Source organism: Xyrauchen texanus, chromosome 49, assembly GCF_025860055.1.
Source record: "Xyrauchen texanus isolate HMW12.3.18 chromosome 49, RBS_HiC_50CHRs, whole genome shotgun sequence".
In the NCBI taxonomy this organism is placed as follows: Eukaryota; Metazoa; Chordata; class Actinopteri; order Cypriniformes; family Catostomidae; genus Xyrauchen; species Xyrauchen texanus.
This window is the reverse complement of record NC_068324.1, coordinates 25006619-25033683: the sequence shown is the minus strand read 5'-3', so window position 1 is coordinate 25033683 and position 27065 is coordinate 25006619. Positions and strand designations below refer to the sequence as shown.

At 38.3% G+C, this 27065-nt stretch overlaps 1 protein-coding gene across 1 annotated transcript in view; it reads right to left on the bottom strand.

Annotated features, from left to right (window-relative positions):
* LOC127640086 (ankyrin repeat domain-containing protein 27-like) overlaps positions 1-27065 on the bottom strand; it is a gene marked incomplete at its 5' end in the record, with an annotated part of 42951 nt that overhangs the window by 10398 nt on the left and 5488 nt on the right. Inside the window, 12 exons of the mRNA XM_052122481.1 lie at positions 787-879; positions 1118-1233; positions 1366-1448; positions 2353-2477; positions 2764-2847; positions 5700-5832; positions 8840-8918; positions 10379-10506; positions 22331-22407; positions 22885-22950; positions 23073-23126; positions 23201-23260. Coding sequence (XP_051978441.1) covers positions 787-879; positions 1118-1233; positions 1366-1448; positions 2353-2477; positions 2764-2847; positions 5700-5832; positions 8840-8918; positions 10379-10506; positions 22331-22407; positions 22885-22950; positions 23073-23126; positions 23201-23260 — 1098 coding nt within the window. The remainder of the gene's footprint in view (positions 1-786; positions 880-1117; positions 1234-1365; positions 1449-2352; positions 2478-2763; positions 2848-5699; positions 5833-8839; positions 8919-10378; positions 10507-22330; positions 22408-22884; positions 22951-23072; positions 23127-23200; positions 23261-27065) is intronic.

The following is a 27065-nucleotide window of genomic DNA, read 5'->3' as shown; positions in this document are numbered from 1 at the left end:
AACTTCTGCAGTTAATCCAGGATGGACTTAAAAGATATTAGTCATTTAATATTACAGTTCGAACACAATCGATGTTTAATCACTGACCCTTAACACTTACTTAGTTTAATCATTTTAAACCATGACTTTAACTATACATAAGTAATATTTACATTATATTCATGATGTTATCCAGAGGGGAACTGGCCCCCACAGTGATTCTGGTTTCTCCCAAGGTTATTTTTCTCCATTAATCTACATCTTATGGAGTTTTGTGTTCCTTGCCACAGTCGCTTTCAGCTTGCTCACTGGGGTTATTAATACAATTATTATTTAATTAATTATTTCTAAACACGATTAACAATCGTATTTTATCTAATTACAGAATGAGGATTCATCAACATTATAGACATAACAGTTTTATCTTCTGTTAATGCTGATCTTCTGTAAAGCTTATTTGAAACAATGTGTGTTGTGAAAGGAGCTATACAAATAAAATTGACTTGACTAATACTATGATCATTTTATTATTTATCTTATATGCTCTCATTCATATTACAGTTATTATTAAAATATTCAGAGACTAAAGAATGTCAAGTTTTTATTGTTGCTAATGATTATTTAGTTAATATTGTGTGAAAAGGCATAAATAAAATTATTATAAAATATTGCATAGCATTCTGCCTATTGATTATCAGTTACAAACACACCCAAAATACAGTATTGATGTTATAAAATAAAATAAATCAATATTGGTCGATCTCTATTGTAGAATACCGCTAAAATGACATATACTGATTGCCTTACATCTTCATGTCCATACATGCAGGCCAGGTGTAGAGGGGTGTTCCCATTGTTATCCTGAGCATCTGTGTTCGCCTTAGAATGTAACAGCAGCAGCTACACCATAAACAGTAGGATGAAACAAACAAAGAAACATGGTTCTGGCAAATCTGTTTGGCTTGATTACGTGACAATATAATTAGAACAATATCAGAGCTTATTGGGTTAATAGGAACAATAAGCATTACACTAAACATAAGCATGTCATAACTGATACGTTAAAATTAATGAATCAGTATTATTTTTTATGCTGGTACAGCTGTAAGTGGGTAAATAGAGCTGGGCAAGTTCTGACCGTGACCCCCTGGTAACCCTTCTGGCAGGAGAGGTGTAGTGGTGTGAGTGCGTAATAATCAGTGGCGTGCACCACAGCTCCCTTTGACACCAGCAGCTCAATCAGCCGAGACTGACCTGAATACCACAACGACAATACAGTGTCCAATGGAGAACAGGGTCCAGTTGTTATTTATTTACTGACCACTCGAGAAAATAAGTATGTTAAAAAAGTCTCAACATATCTATCTAGCTGTAAATTAGGCTCACCACAAATAGCAGCAACATGTAGAGGAGTGTAGCCTCTGTCATCCCGAGAGAATGGAGTGATTATAGAAGGATCGTTTAACCTTCTGCATAACACAAAATACAAAAAAACAACACCTTAAAACATACTGAGAAAATGTACTAATTTATAATCAGGATAATTTCTCATTATTTTTGTGTACCAACAAACTTGTCTTGTCCTAGTCCTACACTACACAATACACTACAGCTCTATCACTCCAGCCTGGCAACCTAACAGTGTCTTCTCAAATCTCAAGAAGGATATAGCAGCAGGCAGAACTCAAAAAAGGGGAGGGGCTCCAATCCACCAGAAAAAGTAAAGAGTCTCTAACCTAACCCTTTCCCTAACCCTAACCGTGTGTGGAGGTGTCATCGCCTTTTGGAGTTGGCCCGCCCCCTTCTGGATTAACCCAGCGTTCTTTCAGAGATTCCATCCCCATTTAGATATCAATTTTACAATTTACAATTCTAGCAAATCCCAGCTTGTCTTGTTGACATCTCGACCTGGATGAAAGAACACCACCTCCAATTCAACCTTTTAAAATGAAGAGTGCTTTTCCATCCCAGCCAGCCTGGAAATTGAACTTAACATCACAGTTCAGCTAGAGTTGACAACAGTAATGGCATACAGGTCAGCATGCAAGTAGTGTTTGATGACCACTAACTTCATAGACCCCATGGCTATGACTGCCCAGTCAAGTAGATTTGCACTCTATAGCATCAAGATAAAGACCCTTCCTGTCTGAGCATTGTGCATAGATCCTTGTCCAGGCACTTGTAATCTCAAGACTAGACTACTTCTGTGACATTAACTATGTTTCTATCCAAGGATTTTTTGGATTTCAAAATAAAGCTGATGGAAAGTAGATCTTGTCAGTTAAGCAGATTCCGGACAATTTCAAAGTTCTCATTCATTTTTCCATCTGTAGGTGATCTCTGGATGAATTGCTAATGTGTATCAGTACTGACCCTGAGATGTGGAGGTCACAGGTGTCACAGGAGCAGAGCGGGTGACACATCTTCCTCCCGTCCTCCTCACTCTCACTTTCACTCAGCAAACGCTTCACCTCCGCCTCATTCCCACTCGCAATGTGCTGCCCACACACACACACACACACACACACACACAGTTGATTCATCTGCTTAATAGCAACAAGTATAACACCACTAATATGGCCTTTTAAATAAGATATGAAGTGAACTTTATTTGCTAATTTCTCAGTGACCAGATGTGCAGATCAACAGAAACATCATTCATATTTGATTTAAATAGGACAGACTCTCTATATGAGCAGCAACGATGAAAACAGGAAGTGGCCAGTACAATCGAGTTTGCGTTTCAAAAACACATAAAAGCAGAGCATAAATAGTTGTGCTCACCTCAAACAAACAGTCTATAGTTGTAACAGCATTCTGGGACAGCAGGTCCATCTTCTGTCTGAAGAACAGTACGTCTGGTGATCCCTGCAGCACACATTCACACAAACACCTGCAGTTTACACACATAGCTGGTCAGTCGACACATTATTTATTTTTTAATCAGTATTTTAAATATTTGAGGTTGAAATTTATATTGAATGTGTGTATATGTATATATATATAGAGAGAGAGAGAGAGAGAGAGAGAGAGAGAGAGAGAGAGAAATTGAACTAGTCACTTTAAGTTTAGTAACTAGCCACCATCTTTAAACCCGTTCTTCACTAGTTCATTTTAAATGGTCCTGCGGTGTGTAAAAATATTTTCTAAAAGTACAAACATTACATGAAGATGTTCAATTAATATGGAGGTCAGAAAAACTACATTATAATAAAAATAAAGAATGAAATGAAAAGTCACGAGTATGACATGTTACACCGCAGTCAAGTATTTGCTACATGATGTGTGTGGAATGTGGTCAGCTCTCATGATCATAAAAGCATGTGACTCTTTCTAAAACACTGGAGAATGGTAAGATTCTCAAGAGTTTTCTCATGATCACATGGCTTCCCAATGGCCAAATGTCACAGTAGAGTTAAATTCAAGATACAGGCAGCATACACAGAGATAAACAAACACTGAGACATATAACAACTGCTATGAACATTTTCTAATAAACTAACAGAATTTCCAGTTGTAAGAAATATGTTATTGTCTAAAAATATCAAAATATTTTATTAAATAATATTTTGCGTGTACTTGTGTGTGCACTTGAGTGTGCATGTTTAATTCCTTAGTCCCCTTTAAGCTATCCTTGGGTCAAGTGCCTTGATTCATGAGGTGGTGTAGCCTGAATATCTGGGCTGGTAACCAAAACGTTGTAGGTTCAAACCATGCAAAGGTTGATTGTGATACCAACAAAAATTTGGGTCTGCTAATTTCACTACCCTATCGTATGGCTTCAGGCTTGACATACTGAGCACACATTGCATTGGTCTACTTTTATGAAACTAAGTTTTCCCCATTTTGCACCAGGAAAATAGCACTATAAACCTTCAAAACATCAAATTTTGTGTTCAATGGGAAATAGAAAGTCATAAAGTTGAGTAAAAGATAACAGATAACAGAATTGTAATTTTTTGGTGAACTATCCCTTTAACTCTCCTCTAGACACTGAAGATCCACTGCAGCAGTTACCGAGTCAAACTGACCCGGCTCGTTAAATCAGTAAACAGTCACAATTAGCACATTTTCACCCAACAATTGTTTTATCATCAATAACAAACCCTTCACTAATTTAAAAATGTACTAGTTATATACAGTACACAGTAAATGCTCAATTTTCACTACTGCTACTGATATTTGATTTCTAATGCTTTCAGTTCTGCACAGTTCTGGTGTCAATTTGATAATGTTTCAGCACAATTTTAAAGTTTTCAGGGATATTACAGCCTTCTCGTATGTCTTTATATAAATTGGGTGAAATGGACAAGATAGTTCTGCCTGTATATTTTATAGCAGCATGACATATTTTACAAACTGCATGATTTTATCAAAATCTCAATCTCTCTTATAAAACCCAACGTGTTTCCAAACATTGGATTTGTAATTATTTAGTGGAAGATGCAGCCCTGCCTCTGCCATGTTAATCTATATTCTATGTCAGGGGTGTCCACACTTTTTTGTGTGATGATCCACTTTTAAATGACCAACTCAATAAGATATACCAACTAAAAAAAACACAGTTTCATTTAAATTAAGAAAATGCTTGTTGGGACTACTGCATGTATCACTAAATGGAATTCATCTTCTAATTAATAAAAAAATATATAATAATGTTCAATGTTGATATCATTCAGTTTTAAAACTAAACCCAAAACACCTACAGCACAATATATTGCAATAGTCAGGGCAATTACCTTATTCTGATGACTTGCACTGAATGGAATCAGACAGTTTTGTATAATCCGGGCAGTAGCTGCTTGGTAGCTAGTCTTAAACACTGCTACCTTTGTAATTTCATGCTCTGTTCTCAGAAGCCCTTGGAAGGCGTAAACCTAGTTGCCATGGCAACTGAATAAACAAAAATGTTGCCTGGACAAAATTTACTCAAGTGCGAGACAGACAGAAACTAAAAGAAGGAAAAGCATTATATTTATTTTTATAAAAAATGAACGAAAGCACATTTAAATTTTGTGCGATCTACCAGCATTGCCTTTGCGATCGACTGGTAGATCGCGATCGACGTATTGGGCACCCCTGTTCTATGTGACTCTCAGGACACGCCTCGGTCTCCGTAGTGTTGTGATACGTCATGTTCACGTAGCAGCAGTGGTGATGAGAGAACGCACTGGAGAAACAGTTTATTGGTCACTTTCCAAATAATAAAATTATATCGCATCTACTAATAATTATATATAAATAAATCGTTTTTTACCGATGCAAATATGTTAGAAATTATGCATCGCGATACTAATGCCAACTTGTATATGATGCTCACTTTTTTAAATCGATGCATCGCATCGTTAACTTTTATGCCGATGCACATCGGTGAACCTTACCATCCTTAACTCAGAGAAAATTTCTTAATTTCTAAAAAGATTAGATTTTTTTTTTATAATAATCAAGTAGTTTGATTCATGTTTTTATGCCTTTTTGGTATAATTAAAAACGATTCCATTCAAGTTGTATCAACATGTTATGCAAAAATAACCCAAACGTAACGCTTTACTTTCCATAAAAATGAATTTATTAATTAAGTTACTTTAAGGAGTAATGCAATATTCTAACGAGTTACTTTTAAAAGTAACGTTACCCAACACTGATCAGCACAGATCAATCAGCAACACAGATATATCAGTCTACCTCTAACTATTACACTCTACTGGTGAAGCTCTTACCAGTGCACTCTGGGTGAAGTCAGCCTGTCTGAAGTGCTCCACTGCTGCCTCAAACGAGGCAAGATAGTAACTCAGGTCATCCTCGATGGAGTTAAAGAAGTGAAAATTCTTTATATAACTCAGATTCGCCATCCTGGTGAGAAATTCAAAATATTAAGTGTAGCCTACTCTATAGATTCAAAATGAAAGACCCCATGAAATGAATTGACAAGTGCAATTTTCTGTCCTGTGTTGACTTATTTCCTTTTTAAACAGGATGTTAAGATAGGACATACTGAAAGGTTCATCCTGTTTTTAAATTAGCTTTAGATCACATCACAGCCGTGAACTAGGGATGTTAAATGGTTAATCGATAATCTTATTTAATAATTTGATTGATTAAGCTTATCGATCGCCAATTAATGAATTTCAGAACACATTTACATTTACATTTATGCATTTGGCAGACGCTTTTATCCAAAGCGACTTACAGTGCAATTATTACAGGGACAATCCCCCCGGAACAACCTGGAGTTAAGTGTCTTACTCAAGGGCACAATGGTGGTGGCTGGGTTCGAACCAAGGACCTTCTGATTAACAGCCCTGTGCTTTAGCCACTACGCCACCACCACTCCCACAATTAGAAGATGAATTCCAATATGAGGCGGTCTATAAAGTCAACCATTGCTAGAGGGCGCTTGTGCGCTGCATGATGTCACGACTTGCATAGAAGACGCATAGATGAAGATAAAACAGGCTCAATAATTTGTGTTTTCCTGAGCAACCACTGGGCGGCGCCATGATGATTCTAATTGCCTGTTTTTTGTGTCTGGTGTCGAGACGCAGCTTAAAGAACAACCACAATTTATGTTGGTGTTGTTGGCTGTTATAACAACTAAAAATAGTTAATGAAACCACCGTAACTAAGCTCGGACCACCTACACACTCAGGTGAGGCACTTTTTCATGATAAGAAAAATAAAAATATTTTAAAATATCTAAAAATCCTTTATAAAAAAAAAAAGATGCATTCACTTAAGTAGCATATGAGATATTTAGACTTGTTTTTAGAGAATAGATCTTGAATATAAGTGTATTTTGTCTTTACTGCACATACAGAAGAATAACCAAGTGAAAAAATACATTTATATACAAAATACACTTATATTTAAGATACATTCTCTTAAAACAAGTCTAAATATCTTATATGTTGCTTCTCCAGTAAATTTAAATGGAAAACAAGACAAAAACACTTGATAACAATAGGATTTGTTTTGCATTTAATTGTTTTATGAAATTAAACTTAATAAAAAGTGTTTTTTTTCCCTTTAATTCAGTGAATGTCATTTAGAGGTATTTTTAAAAGATGATTTTGTCCTCTTTATTGTTATTAAGCATGTTCAATACAACCTTTTAAGTCGGGGCACAAGCTGAATAATCGGTTAAGAGCTAATGATTAATCGTTGCAATAATCGCCGAATAGTCGAATAATAGTTCTAATAATCGTTCGATTAATCAGTGAAGTATCGGCATTATACAGCCACATGTTTTTTTGACCATTTTTCCAAATGTAATACTCTAAATGTCACATTACATGCTAAGAATATACTGCGATGGGAGTGAAAACACTGGAGACTGGAGATTGAAAACAGTCAAATCATGGAAAAAGGTGGATTAATGAACATTGTTTTCTGCAAACACCATGACAGTGTGTTAAAGTACAACATGAAAACAAGCACAGTTGATCTGCTGCTGTCCTTGTTTCATCCCAAACTATGTGATCACCGGGAAAGCACATTCAGCTGACATCTCATCATCACATGAGAAATGGTATGTTATGTAGGCTACTGTGTTTACGCGTGATTTGACTCATTTTAAATAAAGAAATTTGATCAAAGGTCCGAAATATCCCACAATCCACAATGTATTTTAATGAACACATATGTATACAATACAGTAAATATATCTTGTATGAAAGTTATTACTAACAGTAATTAAATTCAAAGATTTGTACTAAACAGTCTAAATGTATTAAAATACACTGAACTAAGAATATTTTAAGAGGAAAATGCCTATACTTTAATTTCTTACATGTAATAATTTTCCTTAAATTTAAAGAGTAGCCTCATGAACGTATTATTTGGAGTCCTCCAAGTGCGTTTTGCAGTATTAATGTTAACGATTAATCGATCGTTAATTTGCATGACGATCGATTCAGAAAATGTCTGAGAATTGACATCCCTACCATGAACCATGACTTGCTACTGGCTAAAGAGTTAAATGGAAAAAAGTTTTCCCATTTCTTTTCCCCATAGGGATTTCATAAAATCCTTCATAAGAGTTGTAAGCCATGAACCATACCAATCAGCCCCAAGGTGAATCACAACATAATAAACTTGATATTGAAGCAAAGTATTTGAAAATCGAAGAAAAAGACAAAGTACAAGACTGTGTACTGAACGTCTTTCATAAAGCTTCATAAGATTGTAGTTCATCCCCTCATGAATAACGTAATCAGAAATATTGATTTAAAGTCGTTGATTATAAGTAAAGAATCAATATATTTAAAGTGCATTGTACAATATTCAGATATAAACAAATATATAAGTAGTTTGAGAGTGTAGGGAGACGATTCGGTTGTGTCACCTTTACTGTATTGTGGAATTGGGAAGTCGCTGCTGGGCTTTTTCTGACTGTGGTTTGCTTACCACCTTTCTCTGATTGGTGGATCGTCTACCTTTAGGATCATGGGGTAGTTTACCAGGAATTCTGCTAACAACCTCAGAGCTCACAGAAGGTCTATCTTTAAAAGTTTATAATTTATAGTTAATAATCAATTTCCCTATGGAGAAAATGAATGGGATTTTATTTCCAGAATCACACTGCTGCGCTCTATAGCTAGTCTGTGTCAGGTGATATTAGAGGGAAGGAAATTCACACAAATCTGCATATCTGCAAGATGATGTCATCAACATGTTTGGTCTATTTTCCCTAAAAGATGTTGTCAACTTTTAAGAGTATACTACCACAAAACAACAGACATTGACTGATAGCAACAAAACTCCAATTTAGATTTCATGGGGTCTCAAATTTCAAAGTATATTTAACAATTCAATCAATTCCTATAAACTAATTAGGAGGTATAAATGTTGCCCGACTCACCAGTTAGGAATCTCTGTTTTAATTAACAGATAAAGAATGACTGGCAGCAGATCATCAGCACAAACAGCCTCAATATTCACTGCAGAGAGAGAGAGACAGAAGATCCACAGGCCATTACAGTGTTTTATAAAGCCACATGAGACTACACAAGATATAATACACCATGACAAATAAAACATTTCCAGAAGAAAACTAAATTCACCCTTCTGGACCAAGCCCACACACTCTAAAATGGGAGGGTAAAAATGGGAGGATTGCTAAACAAGTTGTTATACAAACACACATTAGGAGAGAATTCCTCGATGTAGTCGGCTGCATGAAAACTTAAATTTAAGGTCAAACAGTGGACTAACTGTTCTGAATGAGTGTATGCTGGCTAATCCGGTTACAAGAGCTGTACAAGCAGAGCTCTGTCTCAAAGAGAAAGTTTATATGAACATTAACAAACACTGTGATGTCCAAAGGTCAAATAGAATGATGTTCATCAAATCAACTAAAAAGGAATATTCCGGGTTGAATACAAGTTAAACTCAATCGACAGCATTTATGGCATAATATGGAGTACCACAAAAATGTATTTTGACATGCTCCTCCTTTTCTTTAAAAAAAAAAAAAGGAAGCTAAAATCGGGGTTAGAATTAGGCACTTGCAATGTAAGTGAATAGGGGGGCCAATCTGTAAATGTTTCAAAAGTATAGATCACAAGACATAAACATTATGCATGTAAACATGATTTTAGTGAGATAAAATCACTTACTAACCTTTTCTGTGTGAAGTTAAAGCTAATTTTATAACTCGTTGCCACAACGATGTACTGTCAACAAACCCGAAAACCATAAAATGACTGTAAAGATTATGATTTAAACTTTACAGCTCAAATAATACACAAGTTTTAACAGAAGAATTAATGCAAGTGCTTTTATAAAATTATAAGCTTCACATTTCTGCCTTTAAAGCCTCCAAACATCAGCCAGATTCACTTCCATTGTAAGTGTCTCACTGTAACATTGAATTTTGCTTTTTTTAATGAAAAGCATTGACGAGTCGAAATTATTATTATTATTATTATTTTGGTCAATAACATTTCACCATAAATGCTGCTAATTGAGCTTAACTTGTATTGAACCCAGAATATTCCTTTAAATAAAAGGTCAAGACAACATAAACACATGCCATGATGATGAAGTTTTAGCAAAAAGATAATCCATGATGGAAAAACATGTCACAATAATGGTATCAGATGGGTAATACCATGTATACAATGGCAATGAATGATTACCATAACAATCCATTATATACAGAGTCTACGTTTGAAAATCTCCAAATCATCTCATTTAAATCTGGAAATAAAAGTCCTTTTGGGACTAAAATAAAAAATAATGACTTAAAAATCTAAATATTTTCAATTCTGCATTAGGTCGCTAATCAAATACGCAAATCTGTGACATTTTCACCAGTGGTCTCAAAGAATTACATGGTATTACCATCATGTTTAAAAATGGTACATATTGATAGAAAGAAACTTTAGTTGGTATATACCAGTGTCTCTGTTTCTAGGTGACTGCATGACTGTGTAGATAACCTTCCTGAGGCAGAGCAGCTTCTGCTGTGGAGATGTACAGACGTTCAGTTGACTCAACTCACGCTTAGCTCGAGGAATATTTACACTACAGGGGAGCGAGAAGAACACATGAGCACTACATGTAATACTGTGGCAGTATGTCTACTTACACTCACACCTAGTGCTGTGGATGTGGCATCTCACTAAACAGTTTTCACTTACTGATGCCATCAAATGCACAATCCGAGATTTCCATAGTTTTAACAAGTCTACTTTTGAAGTGAATTATCCATTATCTTTTGAATATGAGCCTTGTGGCAGTAGTGTTCCATCAGAAAAATAAGTGTTTTACCCTAGAAAAGGTTTTTGTATAGGAGATACAAACATTTCAGTTCTGGGGAAAGGAGCACAGAGCGAGTGGGCCAAGTTGAAAAGTCAAGTCAAGTCACTTTTATTTGTATAGCGCCTTTCACAAAACACATCGTTTCAAAGCAGCTTTACAGAAGATCAGCATTAACAGACGATAAAACTGTAATGTCTATAAAAAAAACGAGGCCATGCATATACTGAGATCCTGTGACTTTGTATAAAAACTCTGGCATCAACTCACAATCTTTATCTAAATGTGACATTAGGGTGGAGCTTATTTTTTAAATTTTAAAATATGATGAACTTAACTTCTCATGTTGTTCCTATATATGAAATAAAAATTCAGCACAAGTGAACAATATTTAGGGGTAGCTCAATGATGGTGAATTTTCTGATACTCCAAAGCTGCGGCCGTCATGTTATTTTACATACTACTGATAATAGATTAATTACCTTAATAAATGAAAAACCTAATTTTAAAGTAAAAGTAAATGCCACTTTCTCCAATCATCACGAACACAACTGGTTCATATCTGACGATCCATGGTTTTGCTGACAATGCAAAATTTCCATGAATTCACATTCCAGACATGTTTAGACTTGTTTGGACTGACTATGCTGACCAATCAACACTGTTGAAGGCGCATCTGTGTCTAATTACTTAACTGTTGACTAAAACATAAGTAGATTTATGAATTTTTTGTGATTGTCAATGGATGTGAAATTTCTTGATTCTTATCTATTGGTAGGACAAATTACTGCTAATTTAAATGTTTTTAAGTGTAAATAGTTAAATAAATAAATAAATCTATAATTAGATAAATAAATGGGAATTTTGTCACTAAACTGCCAAAAGCTTGGGACAGAACATTGATGAACTTGCTCTAAACGAAGACTCAATTTACTGACACAGAGTAGAACACTGAGTCCAGAGATCTACAAAAATAAAGGCTGAGTTTCAGGGTAACATTCTCCTTGTTCACTGGGACGGCAAACTGATCCCTGAACTAATTGGAAAAGAGAAAGTCGATTGCCTGCCAGTATTGGTTTCAGGAAAAGGAATTTCTCAGCAATTCATTTGCCAAGCTTCCATCCAGAATAGGCAAGGCCCAGACTGCTGCTGTTTTTAGAGCCATTGTAAACTGGTACATAGCCAGCAGCATCCAAGATGTATGTGTTTTGACACAACCAGCTCAAACTCTGGCCAGATCGCTGGTGCCTGTGTACTCCTAGAGCAGAAGCTTGAGAAGGAGCTCTTGTCACTGGCTTGCAGGCACCACATTATGGAACTGATAATTGGTACAGTGTTCCAAGTGTGTATGGGAGCCACATCTTGTCCCGAGGTTCAAATCTTCAATACTGGGGATTCATAGACACGGCCAAGTATGAACCAGCGATTGCAGATGATGACGTGGCAAGGTTAGTGGAAGACAAAGCAAGACACCATTGATTATGCCAACGCATCTTGAACAGAGTCAGCTGAGAGATGATTATAAAGAATTCTTGGAACATGTGATTGTGTTTCTTGGTACTGCTCCTGCCAGTGAAGTGTGATTCATGTCACCTGGAGCAATGCACTATGCCAGTCATATACAGTCTCAAGATCTGGATGTTCAAGGCTCAATTTAAACTGACTCTTTCAGAAGTGAGAGGACTGATGTGTGTTTCTTTGCAGTACGTGTCTATCTGAAAGCTTGGATCTCTGCACCTCAAGCATCAGGTGCTCTGTACAGTGACCTGGTGCTGCTGAAGTCACTACTTGAATGCTCATCAATCCATTCAGCCATCTCAAAGTCAACAGCACGAAAGATTTTCCAATCACTTGTGGTACTTGTCACAGGAACTTGATAGCTTGGTTTTCTTTGACAGGTAGGTCAGTTCGTCAATCAAGAGACTGATGCTGAGCACCATGCAGAATAAAGGAGACCAAGATCAGGATCATTCCACATGAATCACTGTTGCTCTTGATACATTCAAGGACAAGAACTTGGAAGATGTTCCGAATGATGGAACTTCAGGATGGATTTCTCACAGTTGATCAGGACTTGTTAAGAGGACAGAAAGGACTACAAGCAGGTTACAGCAACAGTAGAGTCTCTGAAAGTTGTCAATGACCACGCTGAACGTGGAGTGGCACTCATTCAGGAATACAGTGGATTTTTAACCTGTCATGAAACCCAGCTGCAATTCCTGCTGCAAGTTGTCGAGGCCCATAGTAGAATTTACCCTGATAGCAGAAAACAGACTCTGCCCGGGCTGCCATGAACACAATAAATGTAGCATTTGATGGACATTGACAGACTGAGATAATGAACTCTGTCAGAAATAGACAAAGAATTCACTATCAATTCATTCGAAAATAAATACAGTGTTGTTTAAAATAAATTACAATATACTTAAAATTCATAGAATCTTCTTAATATTTGAGGTATTTGAGCTACCCCTAATCATTAGAATGTGTTTCTATATTATAAGAAACAGATTAGGGAGGTAAGACTTTCAAAAAAATATATACAGGTGCTGGTAATATAATTAGAATACCATCAAAAAGTTTATTTATTTCAGTAATTCCATTCAAAAAGTGAAACTTGGATATTATATTCATTCATTACACACAGACTAATATATTTCAAATGTTTATTTCATTTAATTGTGATGATTAAAACTGATAACTAATGAAAATCCCAAATTCAGTATCTCCAAAATTAGAATATTACTTAAGACCAATACAAAAAAAAAGGATTTTTAGAAATGTTGGCCAACTGAAAAGTATGAGCATGAAAAGTATGAGCATGTACAGCACTCAATACTTAGTTGGGGCACCTTTTGCCTGAATTACTGCAGCAATGCGGCGTGGCATGGAGTCGATCAGTCTGTGGCACTGCTCGGGTGTTATGAGAGCCCAGGTTGCTCTGATAGTAGCCTTCAGCTCTTCTGCATTGTTAGGTCTGGTGTATCGCATCTTCCTCTTCACGATACCCCATAGATTTTCTATAGGGTTAAGGTCAGGCGAGTTTGCTGGCCAATTAAGGACAGGGATACCATGGTTCTTAAACCAGGTACTGGTAGCTTTGGCACTGTGTGCAGGTGCCAAGTCCTGTTGGAAAATGAAATCTGCATCCCCATAAAGTTGGTCAGCAGCAGGAAGCATGAAGTGCTCGAAAACTTCCTGGTAGACGGCTGCGTTGACCTTGGACCTCAGAAAACACAGTGGACCAACGCCAGCAGATGACATGGCACCCCAAACCATCACTGACTGTGGAAACTTTACACTGGACTTCAAGCAACGTGGATTCTGTGCCTCTCCTCTCTTCCACCAGACTCTGGGACCTTGATTTCCAAAGGAAATGCAAAATTTACTTTCATCAGAGAACATAACTTTGGACCACTCAGCAGCAGTCCAGTCCTTTTTGTCTTTAGCCCAGGCGAGACGCTTCTGACGCTGTGTCTTGTTCAAGAGTGGCTTGACACAAGGAATGCGACAGCTGAAACCCATGTCTTGTTCTTGAAGCACTAACTCCAGCTGCAGTCCACTCTTTGTGAATCTCCCCCACATTTTTTAATGGGTTTTGTTTCACAATCCTCTCCAGGGTGCGGTTATCCCTATTGCTTGTACACTTTTTTTCTACCACATCTTTTCCTTCCCTTCGCCTCTCTATTAATGTGCTTGGACACGGAGCTCTGTGAACAGCCAGCCTCTTTAGCAATGACCTTTTGTGTCTTGCCCTCCTTGTGCAAGCTGTCAATGGTCGTCTTTTGGACAGCTGTCAAGTCAGCAGTCTTCCCCATGATTGTGTAGCCTACAGAACTAGACTGAGAGACCATTTAAAGGCCTTTGCAGGTGTTTTGAGTTAATTAGCTGATTAGAGTGTGGCACCCAGTGTCTTCAATATTGAACCTTTTCACAATATTCTAACTTTCTGAGATACTGATTTGGGGGTTTTTCATTAGTTGTCAGTTATAATCATCAAAATTAAAAGGAATGACCTATTTAAATATATCAGTCTGTGTGGAATGAATGTATACATTATCCAAGTTTCACTTTTTGAATGGAATTACTGAAATAAATCAACTTGTTGATGATATATAATGATATTCTAATTATAAGACCAGCAGCTGTATATACACAGTGGAAATAAAAAGTCTACACACCCCTGTTAAAATGCCAGGTTCTTGTGATGTAAAAGAATGAGACAAAGATAAATTATGTCAGAACTTTTTCCACCTTTAATGTGACCTATAACGTGAACAATTCAATGGAAAAACAAACTGAAATCTTTGAGGGGGGGGGGGAACTCACAATAACCTGGTTGCACAAGTGTGCACACCCTTAAACTAATACTTTGTTGAATACTTTTGATTTTATTACAGTACTCAGTCTTTTTGGGTAGGAGTCTATTAGCATGGCACATCTTGACGTGGCAATATTTGCCCACTCTTCTTTGCAAAAGCGCTCCAAATCTGTCAGATTGCGAGGACATCTCCTGTGCACAGCCCTCTTCAGATCACCCCACAGATGTCAATTGGATTCAGGTCTGGGCTCTGGCTGGGCATTTCCAAAACTTTTGGATGTGTGCTTTGGGTCGTTGTCGTGCTGAAAGGTGAACTTCCTCTTCATCTTCAGCTTTCTAACAGACACCTGAAGGTTTTGTGCTAAAATTGCCTGGTATTTGGAACTGTTCATAATTCCCTCCACCCTGACTAAGGCTTTTGGGAGACTTTTTTTGTTTGTTTTTGCAAACTTCAGCCGGGCTTGGATGTTTTTCTTTGTAAGATAAGGCTTCCGTCTTGCCACCCTACCCCATAGCCCATTCATATGAAGAATACGGGAGATCGTTGTCACATGTAGCACACAGCCAGTACTTGCCAGAAATTCCTGCAGTTCCTTTAATGTTGCTGTAGGCCTCTTGGAAGCCTCCCTGACCTGTTTCCTTCTCGTCTTTTCATCAATTTTGGAGGGACATCCAGTTCTTGGTAATGTCTCTGTTGTGGTATGCTTTCTCCACTTGATGATGACTGTCTTCACTGTGTTCCATGGTATATCTAATGCTTTGGAAATTATTTTGTACCCTTCTCCTGACTGATATCTTTCAACAATGAGATCCCTCTGATCGGAAGCTCTCTGCGGACCATGGCTTTTGCTCTGAGATGCAACTAAGAAAATGTCAGGAAAATCCTACTAGAACAGCTGAACTTTATTTGTGATTAATCAGTCACTTTAAATGATGGCAGGTGTGTAATGATTTCTATTTAACATGAGTTTGAATGTGATTGGTTAATTCTGAACACAGCCACATCCCCAGTTATAAGAGGGTGTGCACACTAATGCAACCAGGTTATTGTAAGGTTTTTCATTTTAATTTTTCCCCCACCAAGATTTCAGTTTGTTCTTCAATTGAATTGTTCACATTATAGGTCACATTAAAAGTGGAAAAAGTTCTGACATGATTTCTCTCCTTAAAATATTGTTCCTAGAACTGTGCTATTCTATTGAAAATGTATGAATATAATTTTTTTTATTATCTGACACCGAATGTTTGCATCTCAGGGGAGGCGTTGCCCTTTTAGGGTTCAGTATATGAATGGAGAGAGAATGGAGAATGGTTGACTATGTTTTACAGAAAATCAGTACAATTGTACATTACATTTTAAGTAATTAGTACAAGGGCTGAATCATGGACCTACCAGACCCCGGTTACACGTCTTTGACACATCTTTTTTGTAAACATTATAAAAGGCTCCGACACCAAAGTAACTTTTTAAAAATGTTTTTGAATGGGTTTATATCTGGTAAGAAGCACAGCCAAATATGAACACTTACAGCTCTGGAACAAATTAAGAGACCACTGCAAAACAATTTGTTTCTCTAGATTTAGTCTTTATATGTATGTGTTTGAGTAAAATAATTTTTACTGTACTTACAATATTTCTCCCAAATTCCAAATAAAAATATTGTTATTTAGAGCATTTATTTGCAGAAAATGACAACTGGTCAAAATAACCAAAAAGTTGCAGTGTTTTCAGACCTTGAATAATGTAAAGAAAATAAGTAAAATATTCATTTTTTAAAAATCACAATACTAATGTTTTCACTTAGGAAGAGTTCAGAAATAAATATTTGGTGGAATAACCCTAATTTTCAATCACAGCTTTAATGCGTCTTGGCATGCCCTCTACCAGTCTTTCACATTGGTTGTTGGGTGACTTTATGCCAGTCCATAAGCAGCTCGGCTTTGTTTGATAGCTTGTGGCCATCCATCTTCGTCTTGATCACATTCCAGAGGTTTTCAATGGGGTTCCGGACTGGAGATTCGGCTGGCCATGACAGGGTCCTGATCCGGTGGTCCTTCATCAACACCTTGAATGATCTTGCTGTGTGGCACGTAGCATTGTCCTGCTGGAAAAACCAATCCTCATAGTTGGGGAACATTGTCAGAGCAGAAGGAAGCAACTTTTCTTCCAGGACAAGGTATGTGGCTTGATTCATGCGTCCTTCACAAAGACAAATCTGCCCGATTCCAGCATTGCTGAAGCACCCCCAGATCATCGCCAATCCTCAGTGGTGGACGAAGTACACATACCATGTACTTGAGTTAAAGTAAAGATACTCAAGGTAAAATATTACTTAAGTAAAAGTAGAAGTGCTGCCTTTAAAAATTCACTTGAGTAAAAGTACAAAAGTATTTGCCTTCAAATGTACTTAAGTATCCAAGTACTATGATTTTTTATGGCCATAATGTCCTATTATAATTTGTCACAAGACTCTTGCTTAACTCAGTCTACATGAAGACTAATGTCACTCTTGGCACACCAATCTATTAATAAAATGACATTAATTAGTCAGATGTGTGTATATATATATATATACTACTAATATATATATATATATATATATATATATATATATATATATATATATATATATATATATATATATATATATTTGAATTGAATACATTTTTTGTGTGTTTAATTTTGGAGGGAAGGGACTGTTCCCATAAGGTATAATACATTTACAGTATTTACTGTATATATTTTTCTCGAGCGTCTATGGTCATAATTATTAACATCCTAATGTTATGATACATTCACATAAACCTGCACAATGCCATTAAATATATATATATATACACACACACACACACACGCTGCAAGACACACATACATAGAATATATATATATATATATATATATATATATATATTCTATGTTATGGGAGCAGCCAATTTCCTCCAAAATTAAACACAAAAACGTATTAATGCAGTGTTTCTGCTACTCTCCAGAAAAACAATGCTATTATATGCAAGTCATTTTAGTGTCAACATAATAAGCAATGTACATTATGCGTCAATATTTACCGATAATTTCTGCAATAATAGCTGCTGCTCTCTGCCCCGCTTAAAATCATTGGCAACGCAATTTGTTTGGAACTATTGAGAGCTACACGAATCACGTGACGCTGGCGGCGAGATCACTGTCGCAACCGCCTATGTTAGCAACTCTCATATTTAATGGCTCTGGGGTGCGTTTCCGTACAACAACGTAACTTGCTGCTCCACTACCGTGAGTACGATGCACTGTTGAAGAAATCAACTTGCTAGTCACGACTGTTTCCCAAAACCGTATTGTCACAAATTGGTTGTTCAACCACGTTGGTTAATGATGTCACACATGTGGTGGAGTAAAAACTACTTTTAATGAATCTGTTCGAATTAATGATCGAATTAATGCTAGATGTTTTGCTATAAATTACGGACATGTCATCTGAGGACTCTCTCATATTTTTCTCAGTATTTCCAGATTCAATCATAGGCTCGTTCTTACGCACTAGAGCACGTTCACACATGCGCACTCTTCAAAAACGGTGCTTTAAATCTATTGACAAACTAAAAGACATAAAGGAAATTTGTATGTCTTCTAAATAAAAGATACTGATTGTACTGAATGTCATCTTGCTTATTTGGCTCAAGATAATAATTTATTAAGCCCACATGTTATAATAACAAGAAACTCTGCTTCTAACCACAGGTCGAGAGCTGTCGTTCCAACCGCACAACTCTGCAATGCTGTTTGCGAATGTTCGTTGGAACGATGGTTTCGGGAAACACCGACTCGTTGAACTATGATGATAACGACGGAACTTGCGACCATAGTTGGCTAACGATGCTTTTGGGAAACGCACCCCTGGTTCGCGCTTAGTAGATGCCGCCAAGGCAAGTTCAAAACAAAGCGCGCGCGCTGTACTGTGATTGGTGGCTCGTTTGACCAGTTACGTTTTTATCCACTCATAAATAAAAAGGAACGACTGATTTTGAAAATGTAGTAGAGTAAAAAGTACGATATTTGACTTTGAAATGTAGTGGAGTTAAAGTAAAAGTCTCCCCAAATTTAAATACTTCAGTTAAGTACAGATACACAAAAAAGCTACTTAAGTACAGTAACGAATTACATTTACTTCGTTACTGTCCACCACTGCCAATCCTCCACAAAATTTCACAGTGGGTGCGAGACACTGTAGTTTGTAGGCCTCTCCAGGTCTCCGTCTAACATTGAAAGACCAGGTGAAGGATCGGTGATGATCTGAGGTTGCTTCAGTATGGCTGGAATCGGGCAGATGCGTGTCTTTCTGAAGGACACATGAATCAAGCAAGTATTGTGTTGTTTAAAAATGAATATTAACTTGTTTTCTTTGCAATACTCAAAGTCTGAAAGTCTTGTTATTTTGACCCGTTGTATCCATCCATCCATCCATCTTCAACCGCTTATCCGAAGTCGGGTCGCGGGGGCAGCTGCTCCAGCAGGGGGCCCCAAACTTCCCTATCCCGAGCCACATTAACCAGCTCTGACTGGGCGACCCCGAGGCGTTCCCAGGCCAGTGTGGAGATGTAATCTCTCCACCTAGTCCTGGGTCTTCCCCGAGGCCTCCTCCCAGCTGGACGTGCCTGAAACACCTCCCTAGGGAGGCGGCCAGGGGGCATCCTTACCAGATGCCCAAACCACCTCAACTGACTCCTTTCAACGCAAAGGAGCAGCGGCTCTACTCCGAGCTCCTCACGGATGACTGAGCTCCTCACCCTATCTCTAAGGGAGAAGCCCGCCACCCTTCTGAGGAAGCCCATTTCGGCCGCTTGTACTCGCGACCTAGTTCTTTCGGTCATGAAGGTTTTTGACCCGTTGTAATTTTCTAAAAATAAATGCTCTAAATGACAATATTTTTATTTTTGGGAGAAATGTTGTCAGTACTTTATAGACAATTTTTTTTTATTTTACTCAAACACATACTTATTAATAGTAAATCTGAAGAAACTGATAATTTTGCAGAGGTCTCCTAATTTTTCCAGAGCTGTATATACACTCACCTAAAGGATTATTAGGAACACCATACTAATACTGTGTTTGACCCCCTTTCGCCTTCAGAACTGCCTTAATTCTACGTGGCATTGATTCAACAAGGTGCTGAAAGCATTCTTTAGAAATGTTGGCCCATATTGATAGGATAGCATCTTGCAGTTGATGGAGATTTGAGGGATGCACATCCAGGGCACGAAGCTCCCGTTCCACCACATCCCAAAGATGCTCTATTGGGTTGAGATCTGGTGACTGTGGGGGCCATTTTAGTACAGTGAACTCAATGTCATGTTCAAGAAACCAATTTGAAATGATTCGAGCTTTGTGACATGGTGCATTATCCTGCTGGAAGTAGCCATCAGAGGATGGGTACATGGAGGCCATAAAGGGATGGACATGGTCAGAAACAATGCTCAGGTAGGCCGTGGCATTTAAACGATGCCCGGCCTCGCCCGGCTCACTAAGGGGCCTAAAGTGTGCCAAGAAAACATCCCCCACACCATTACACCACCAGCCTGCACAGTGGTAACAAGGCATGATGGATCCATGTTCTCATTCTGTTTACGCCAAATTCTGACTCTACCATCTGAATGTCTCAACAGAAATCGAGACTCATCAGACCAGGCAACATTTTTCCAGTCTTCAACTGTCCAATTTTGGTGAGCTCTTGCAAATTGTAGCCTCTTTTTCCTATTTGTAGTGGAGATGAGTGGTACCCGGTGGGGTCTTCTGCTGTTGTAGCCCATCCGCCTCAAGGTTGTGCGTGTTGTGGCTTCACAAATGCTTTGCTGCATACCTCGGTTGTAACGAGTGGTTATTTCAGGCAAAGTTGCTCTTCTATCAGCTTGAATCAGTCAGCCCATTCTCCTCTGACCTCTAGCATCAACAAGGCATTTTCGCCCACAGGACTGCCGCATACTGGATGTTTTTCCCTTTTCACACCATTCTTTGTAAACCCTAGAAATGGTTGTGCGTCAAAATCCCAGTAACTGAGCAGATTGTGAAATACTCAGACCGGCCCGTCTGGCACCAACAACCATGCCACACTCAAATTTGCTTAAATCACCTTTCTTTCCCATTCTGACATTCAGTTTGGAGTTCAGAAGATTGTCTTGACCAGGACCACACCCCTAAATGCATTGAAGCAACTGCCATGTGATTGGTTGATTAGATAATTGCATTAATGAGAAATTGAACAGGTGTTCCTAATAATCCTTTAGGGGAGTGTATATACACCCTAAAGGGGCAGCGTGTTCTAGGAGATGCATTAAAAACCATGAAATTGTATTATTTTGGCCCTAATGTGTTTAAAAATAGCAGGTTTCATTATGGTCTCTCCTTTTTAGGGTTATTCATAATTTTGTTAATGTTTCTATAACATTTGTATGACTGCAAGGCATTATGCGATTCTGTTTAAAAAGTCATTTTCTGTGAAATTTAATTTTGATAAAAAAATGTTTATTTAACTAAACTAGTGAACCACACTAATCTACTAGTCAGTTGTTGGATGATTATTCAACTAGTTGATCACTGTAACCAATCCCTAATTACTACATTTAATCAGCAGTAGTATCTCTGTAGTATCTTCTTTACAAAATACAAAACACAGTATAGACAATATATAAACAATATATAAAAAAAATGATCTAGAAAAACTGATCAACTTAGTCGGTTTGTTACTACACAAAAGATCATTTGCACAGTATAAAAGCTGTAAAAACAAAATTTTCATTTTCTGAAGAAAATGTAAGTGGTGCTTGCCCATGCAAAACAGTTGCCGTGACAATGTTTTCCATGATTTTCCCCAAGTCTCTTTTTTCTTTTTGCCCTATTTCAAAGTGACAATACCTCAGACATCATTGTTATCATCCTGGGGGCGGTCTCTGGTTAAAATGGACCAATCACAGTTGTTGTGGTCTGCGTCAATGTGGTACTCGGTTACATTTTTGAAGAGGCGCTGGTCAGGCTATGGCATAGGTTCGACGCAGAAGTATAAATCGGCCTTAAGTCTCTAAAACATTTTCACCCATTTTATTGTCTGGCAAACTCAAAGTTTGCTTTAGTTACAACACAACTATTCTTAACAAGTTTAAAACTTAGAATTAGGGTTTTGTAAAATCACTAACTCCAAGTATGAGCAACCTGCCGTATCAAACTCTACTAATGAAATAGCAAAATAATGACAAAGTGACAGAAAAAGAAAGTTAGTTCACCTGAATTCTGACTTCACACCAAGGTCTTTCTGCTGCAGATCCTCTAAAGACCGTGTTCTTTTGTTGAATGATGCATCCTGTCATAAGACATTTTTCATTAAATATCATTAAAAAAAAACAGAGTGCAACAGCGTCTGCCTACTTTTTCAGTGGCTTTGATTCTCGAGGTGGACTTGAAAAATTGGCTTTAAAAAGCTCTAAAATGTTTTTCAGCCACAATTAATTGCTTAATTATGCTAACATTTTGTAAATCAGTATTATCATCAGTATTATGTTTGTGTACTGTCTATTGTGTTTTATGTGTATACTTTTGTACATTGTTTATTAAAGTGATTTGCTACATTGTGAATTCCTCCCTTAAAAAATTATGCTGAAATCACCACAGCTTTCTCTATGGAGAAAATAAATGGAATTTTTACTTCCAGGGAACATGACTGTTGCACTCCACAGTTTCAGAACACTCATGATGACTAGTAGTATGTGCGTCCTCATGTTGTAAAGAAGACAAAAACACATTCAGGTAAAAAAATAAGGTTATATTTGGAAAACAGTACCCGACTTGCTTCAAGAGTCCCAACAAAACTAAAGAGTAGATCATAGATGCAATGATGGATGTACATCTGCAATGCAAAGAAAAGACAAATATGAAATCTGTCACAGTTATAGGACTTTCTTTTTAAAGCTAAACATTTAAAAGGGAGAGAAAGAAACAGACAATAAACATAGTAATCTGACAACGGACCTCCACTGCTTGTTTGACTAGAGTCATCTGTATCTCCTCTCTCGAAAACAGCTTCTGAAACGAGTTTTACACCATTAGCCTCTCAGAGAATATCAGTATTAGAGTGATTTGAGGTTAAAACAACTTACCAGATGAGAGTCTTTTAACACGCACTGAAGACATTTTGTGTAGAGGGTATTTACAGAGTCCTGAAGGATTGAGAACATTACATTTATACAAAATGAAATTTTAAAAAGCATAGTTTAATACATCATCCTGTTATTACAGTGGGGGATACCGGGTTTAGTTAGGTCAATGAAGTCATGCCAAGTCAATTGATGACACTTTATTAGCACATGCTCACTAGAATTCGGTCTCTGCCAGAGACAAACTGATTATGAAGTATAACAAATATATTTTTTAATGTTGATGCCCAACATTTTTCTTCTGCTGTCTAAAGATACAATGTCTTTGAATCCAAACAAAGTGGTCTATTTAGTGTCTATTTAAACTCCCAGGTTGCTAGTTAATGAATGACAATATCTTGGTAGCTAGAGGCAACAGTGCAATAATTTCTTTAATGGATGTGAGTTCAGAGGCAATTTTAACAGCAGTTATATTATCAAATGGTATGACAGATTTTAAAACAAAAAATAATAAAATGGAATCCTTGAAATGCATAATGAACATTGTTTCATCAAAGTATCTATATGAGCATTTTTTTTCGTCTCATCAGCTGACCAATAAATGTTAGCAAATAGGACCCATTTAATAATTATTATGTATCGCTGGAAAAGCAATCCATCTAAAGGAGTCTGCAGTTGCTTGTAAGTGTGCATTTATTACATTGTCACTTTGTTTTGGAGTAGTATTTATCACTAGACTTGTGCTGTTTATTTACTGTGTTGTATTGTGTTGAACTCACGCTGCTTAAGCGTGTGTGTGTGTGCTACATTGTTTAGACTTGTCCTTGGGGTATTCACTGCTAGGTTTAGAGTTTCAGTTCTTCGCTTGTTTTAGAGTGTTGTTTATTGCTAAAGTTTAGCATTGTTTGTTTACGGTGTACTAAAGTCACGTTTGTTCCCACGTTTTTCATCTCGAGCGACCCTTAGTTTCGGTTACCCAATGGACTAGCTTTGTTGTGCTAAGCAGCATTAAGGCGTGTATATAAACTTTCAGTACACTGTATTTTAAAGATAATTTTGTTAAAATCAAAATAACTTTACAGATCTTTATTGTAAAGGGTTTAAACAATGTTTTCCATGCTAGTTCAATGAACCATAAACAATTAATGAACATGCACCTGTGGAACAGTCATTAAGAAACAAACAGCTTACAGACAGTAGGCAATTAAGGTCACAGTTATAAAAACTTAGGACACTAAAGAGACCTTTCTACTGACTCTGAAAAACACCAAAAGATAGATGTCCAGGGTCCCTGCTCATCTGCGTGAACATGCCTTAGGCATGCTGCATGGAGGCATGAGGACTGCAGATGTGGCCAGGACAATAAAATCGCGATGTCCGTACTGTGAGTCGCCTAAGACAGCACTACAGCGAGACAGCTGATCATCCTCGCAGTGGCACACCACATGTAACAACACCTGCACAGGATCGGTACATCCGAATATCACACCTGTGTGACAGGTACAGGAGGCAACAACAACTGCCCAAGTTACACCAGGAATGCACAATCCCTCCATTAGTGCTCAGACTGTCCACAATATGCTGAGGGAGGCTGGACTGAGGGCTTGTAGGCCTGTTGTAAGGCAGGTTCTTACCAGACATCTCCAGCAACAACGTCGCCTATGGGCACAAACCCACCTTCAATGGACCAGACAGGACTGGTAAAAAGTGCTCTTCACTGTAGAGTCTCTGTTTTGTCTTACCAAGGGTGATGGTCAGAATCGAGTTGATCATTGAAGGAATGAGCATTACACCGAGGCCTGTATGCTGGAGCAGGATCGATTTGGAGGTGGAGGGTCCGTTATGGTCTGGGGCGGTGTGTCACAGCATCATCGGACCGAGCATTCAATCTCAATGCTGTGCATTACAGGGAAGACATCCTCCTCCCTCATGTGGTACCCTTCCTTCAGGCTCATTCTGACATGACCCTACAGCATGACAATGCCACCAGCCATAATGCTCGCTCGGTACATGATTTCCTGTGTGGCAGAGTGAGCAAAAGACAGACACATTGGGTGTGGTGTCAAGCCTCAAGAGGCATTTATTGTAAATAATAATAAATGTAAAATTTCCAAAAGAGGTAATAAAGTGTCCAAGGGGGAAAAGTGTTCATAATATAAGGGGAATCTGGCATCCTCACGGTGAAACAGGGCTCCGTGAAAGGGCGCAGTAGTGTCCATAGAATAGCGTGGGCTGGGTCAATCGGCCACTCACACTCCCCTCCGAAGTCCACGGCATGAGGGGGGCGGCGGCATAACTGGTCTTCCCAGGCCTATGGCAAGCATGAGGGGAAGGCGGCCCGGCATCTATCCCATCGGCGGCAACGTGAGCTGTTCACCCATGGCGACTCATTAACGTGTCCGGGGGGCCAAGGAACGGGTCCGGTAGCACACCACCTCGTCCAGCTCTGAACCCTCCCAGCTCTGGTCCTAGGCATGCGAGGATGCAAGGGTGTGCACAAATGGAGATTTGAAGCCGGCTCCCCGAGAAGAGGTGCACCCTGTGTTTCAGTGATGAAGCATTATTCCCATCAGGTGTGCTTCCTTCACTAAACAAGGCTTATTAATTATGCACCTCTTCTCTTCTCACCCTATCCACTGCTGTCTCTACCTCTCTTGCCAAACAAAACTTATTTTCTACCCTGGATGTAAACACTGCAACAGACACACTAGGATCTACTTTAACATCCTGTTTAAACAGCTTCTGTCCTTTCTTCTCTAGGCAGCATGTATGACACCGCCTAGCCTATGGCTCTCTGATGTTCTTCGTGAACATTGGACTGACTTCAGGGTGGCTGAGAGGAGATGGTGAAAATCTAAAGATCCAGCAGATCTGGGTAAGTATCAGTCTCTGCTTCCATCTTTTTCAGATAACGTTAAACCTGCAATCTTCCTAATACAGGACTAGATCAAATGGCACTCACAGCTTATTCAGAACATTCAACACGCTCCTCTGTCCTCCACCTCCTGAAACCGATCTGACAGCAGATGTCTTCACCACAATTTTTACCAATAAGGTTACAGCCATCAGCAATACATTCTCAGCACCACACCCTCTCAAACACCCACCTCCTGTATGCAGCTCTTCTAGATCCATGTTATCTCTTCTGACTGAAACCAAAGTCTCTAAACTCCTCTCCAACCACCCCACCACCTGTCCCCTTGATCCCATTCCTTCTCACCTTCTCAAAGCCTTCTCTCCATCCATCCTATCTGCACTCACACAAATAATTAACACATCTCTACTTAGAGACATTTTTCCCACTACATTTAAGCAGGCTCAAGTAACCCTGCTGCTTAAAAATCCTGTACTTAACCCCACACAAGTAGAAAACTTCAGACTAGTCTCTCTCATCCCATTCATGGCAAAAACAGTTGAAAGGGCAGTTGTAAATCAGATCTCTGCCTATCTCTCGCAGGACAAGCTGCTGGATGACAATCAGTCAGGTCTCAAAAGTGGACACTCCACCAAGACTGCCCTGCTATCTGTCACTGTGTCACTGAGACAGGCAAGAGTTGGATCCAGATCCTTTGACACAGTCAACCATAAGATCCACCCTCTCTACTCTGGGCATCACAGGAACTGTGGTTGACTGGTTTAAGTCCTATCTCTCAGATAGTTCCTTCAATGAAGCCTGGAGAGGTGAGGTGTCCAAGTCACATCAGCTACAGTACCTACTGGGGTACCTCAGGGCTCAGTGCTTGAGCCACATCTCTTCTCTTTATTCACAACATCACTGGGACCCATCATTCAAGCACATGGGTTCTCTTACAACTGCTATGCCGATAACACATAGCTCTACTTGTCTTTCAAGTCCAACAACACCACA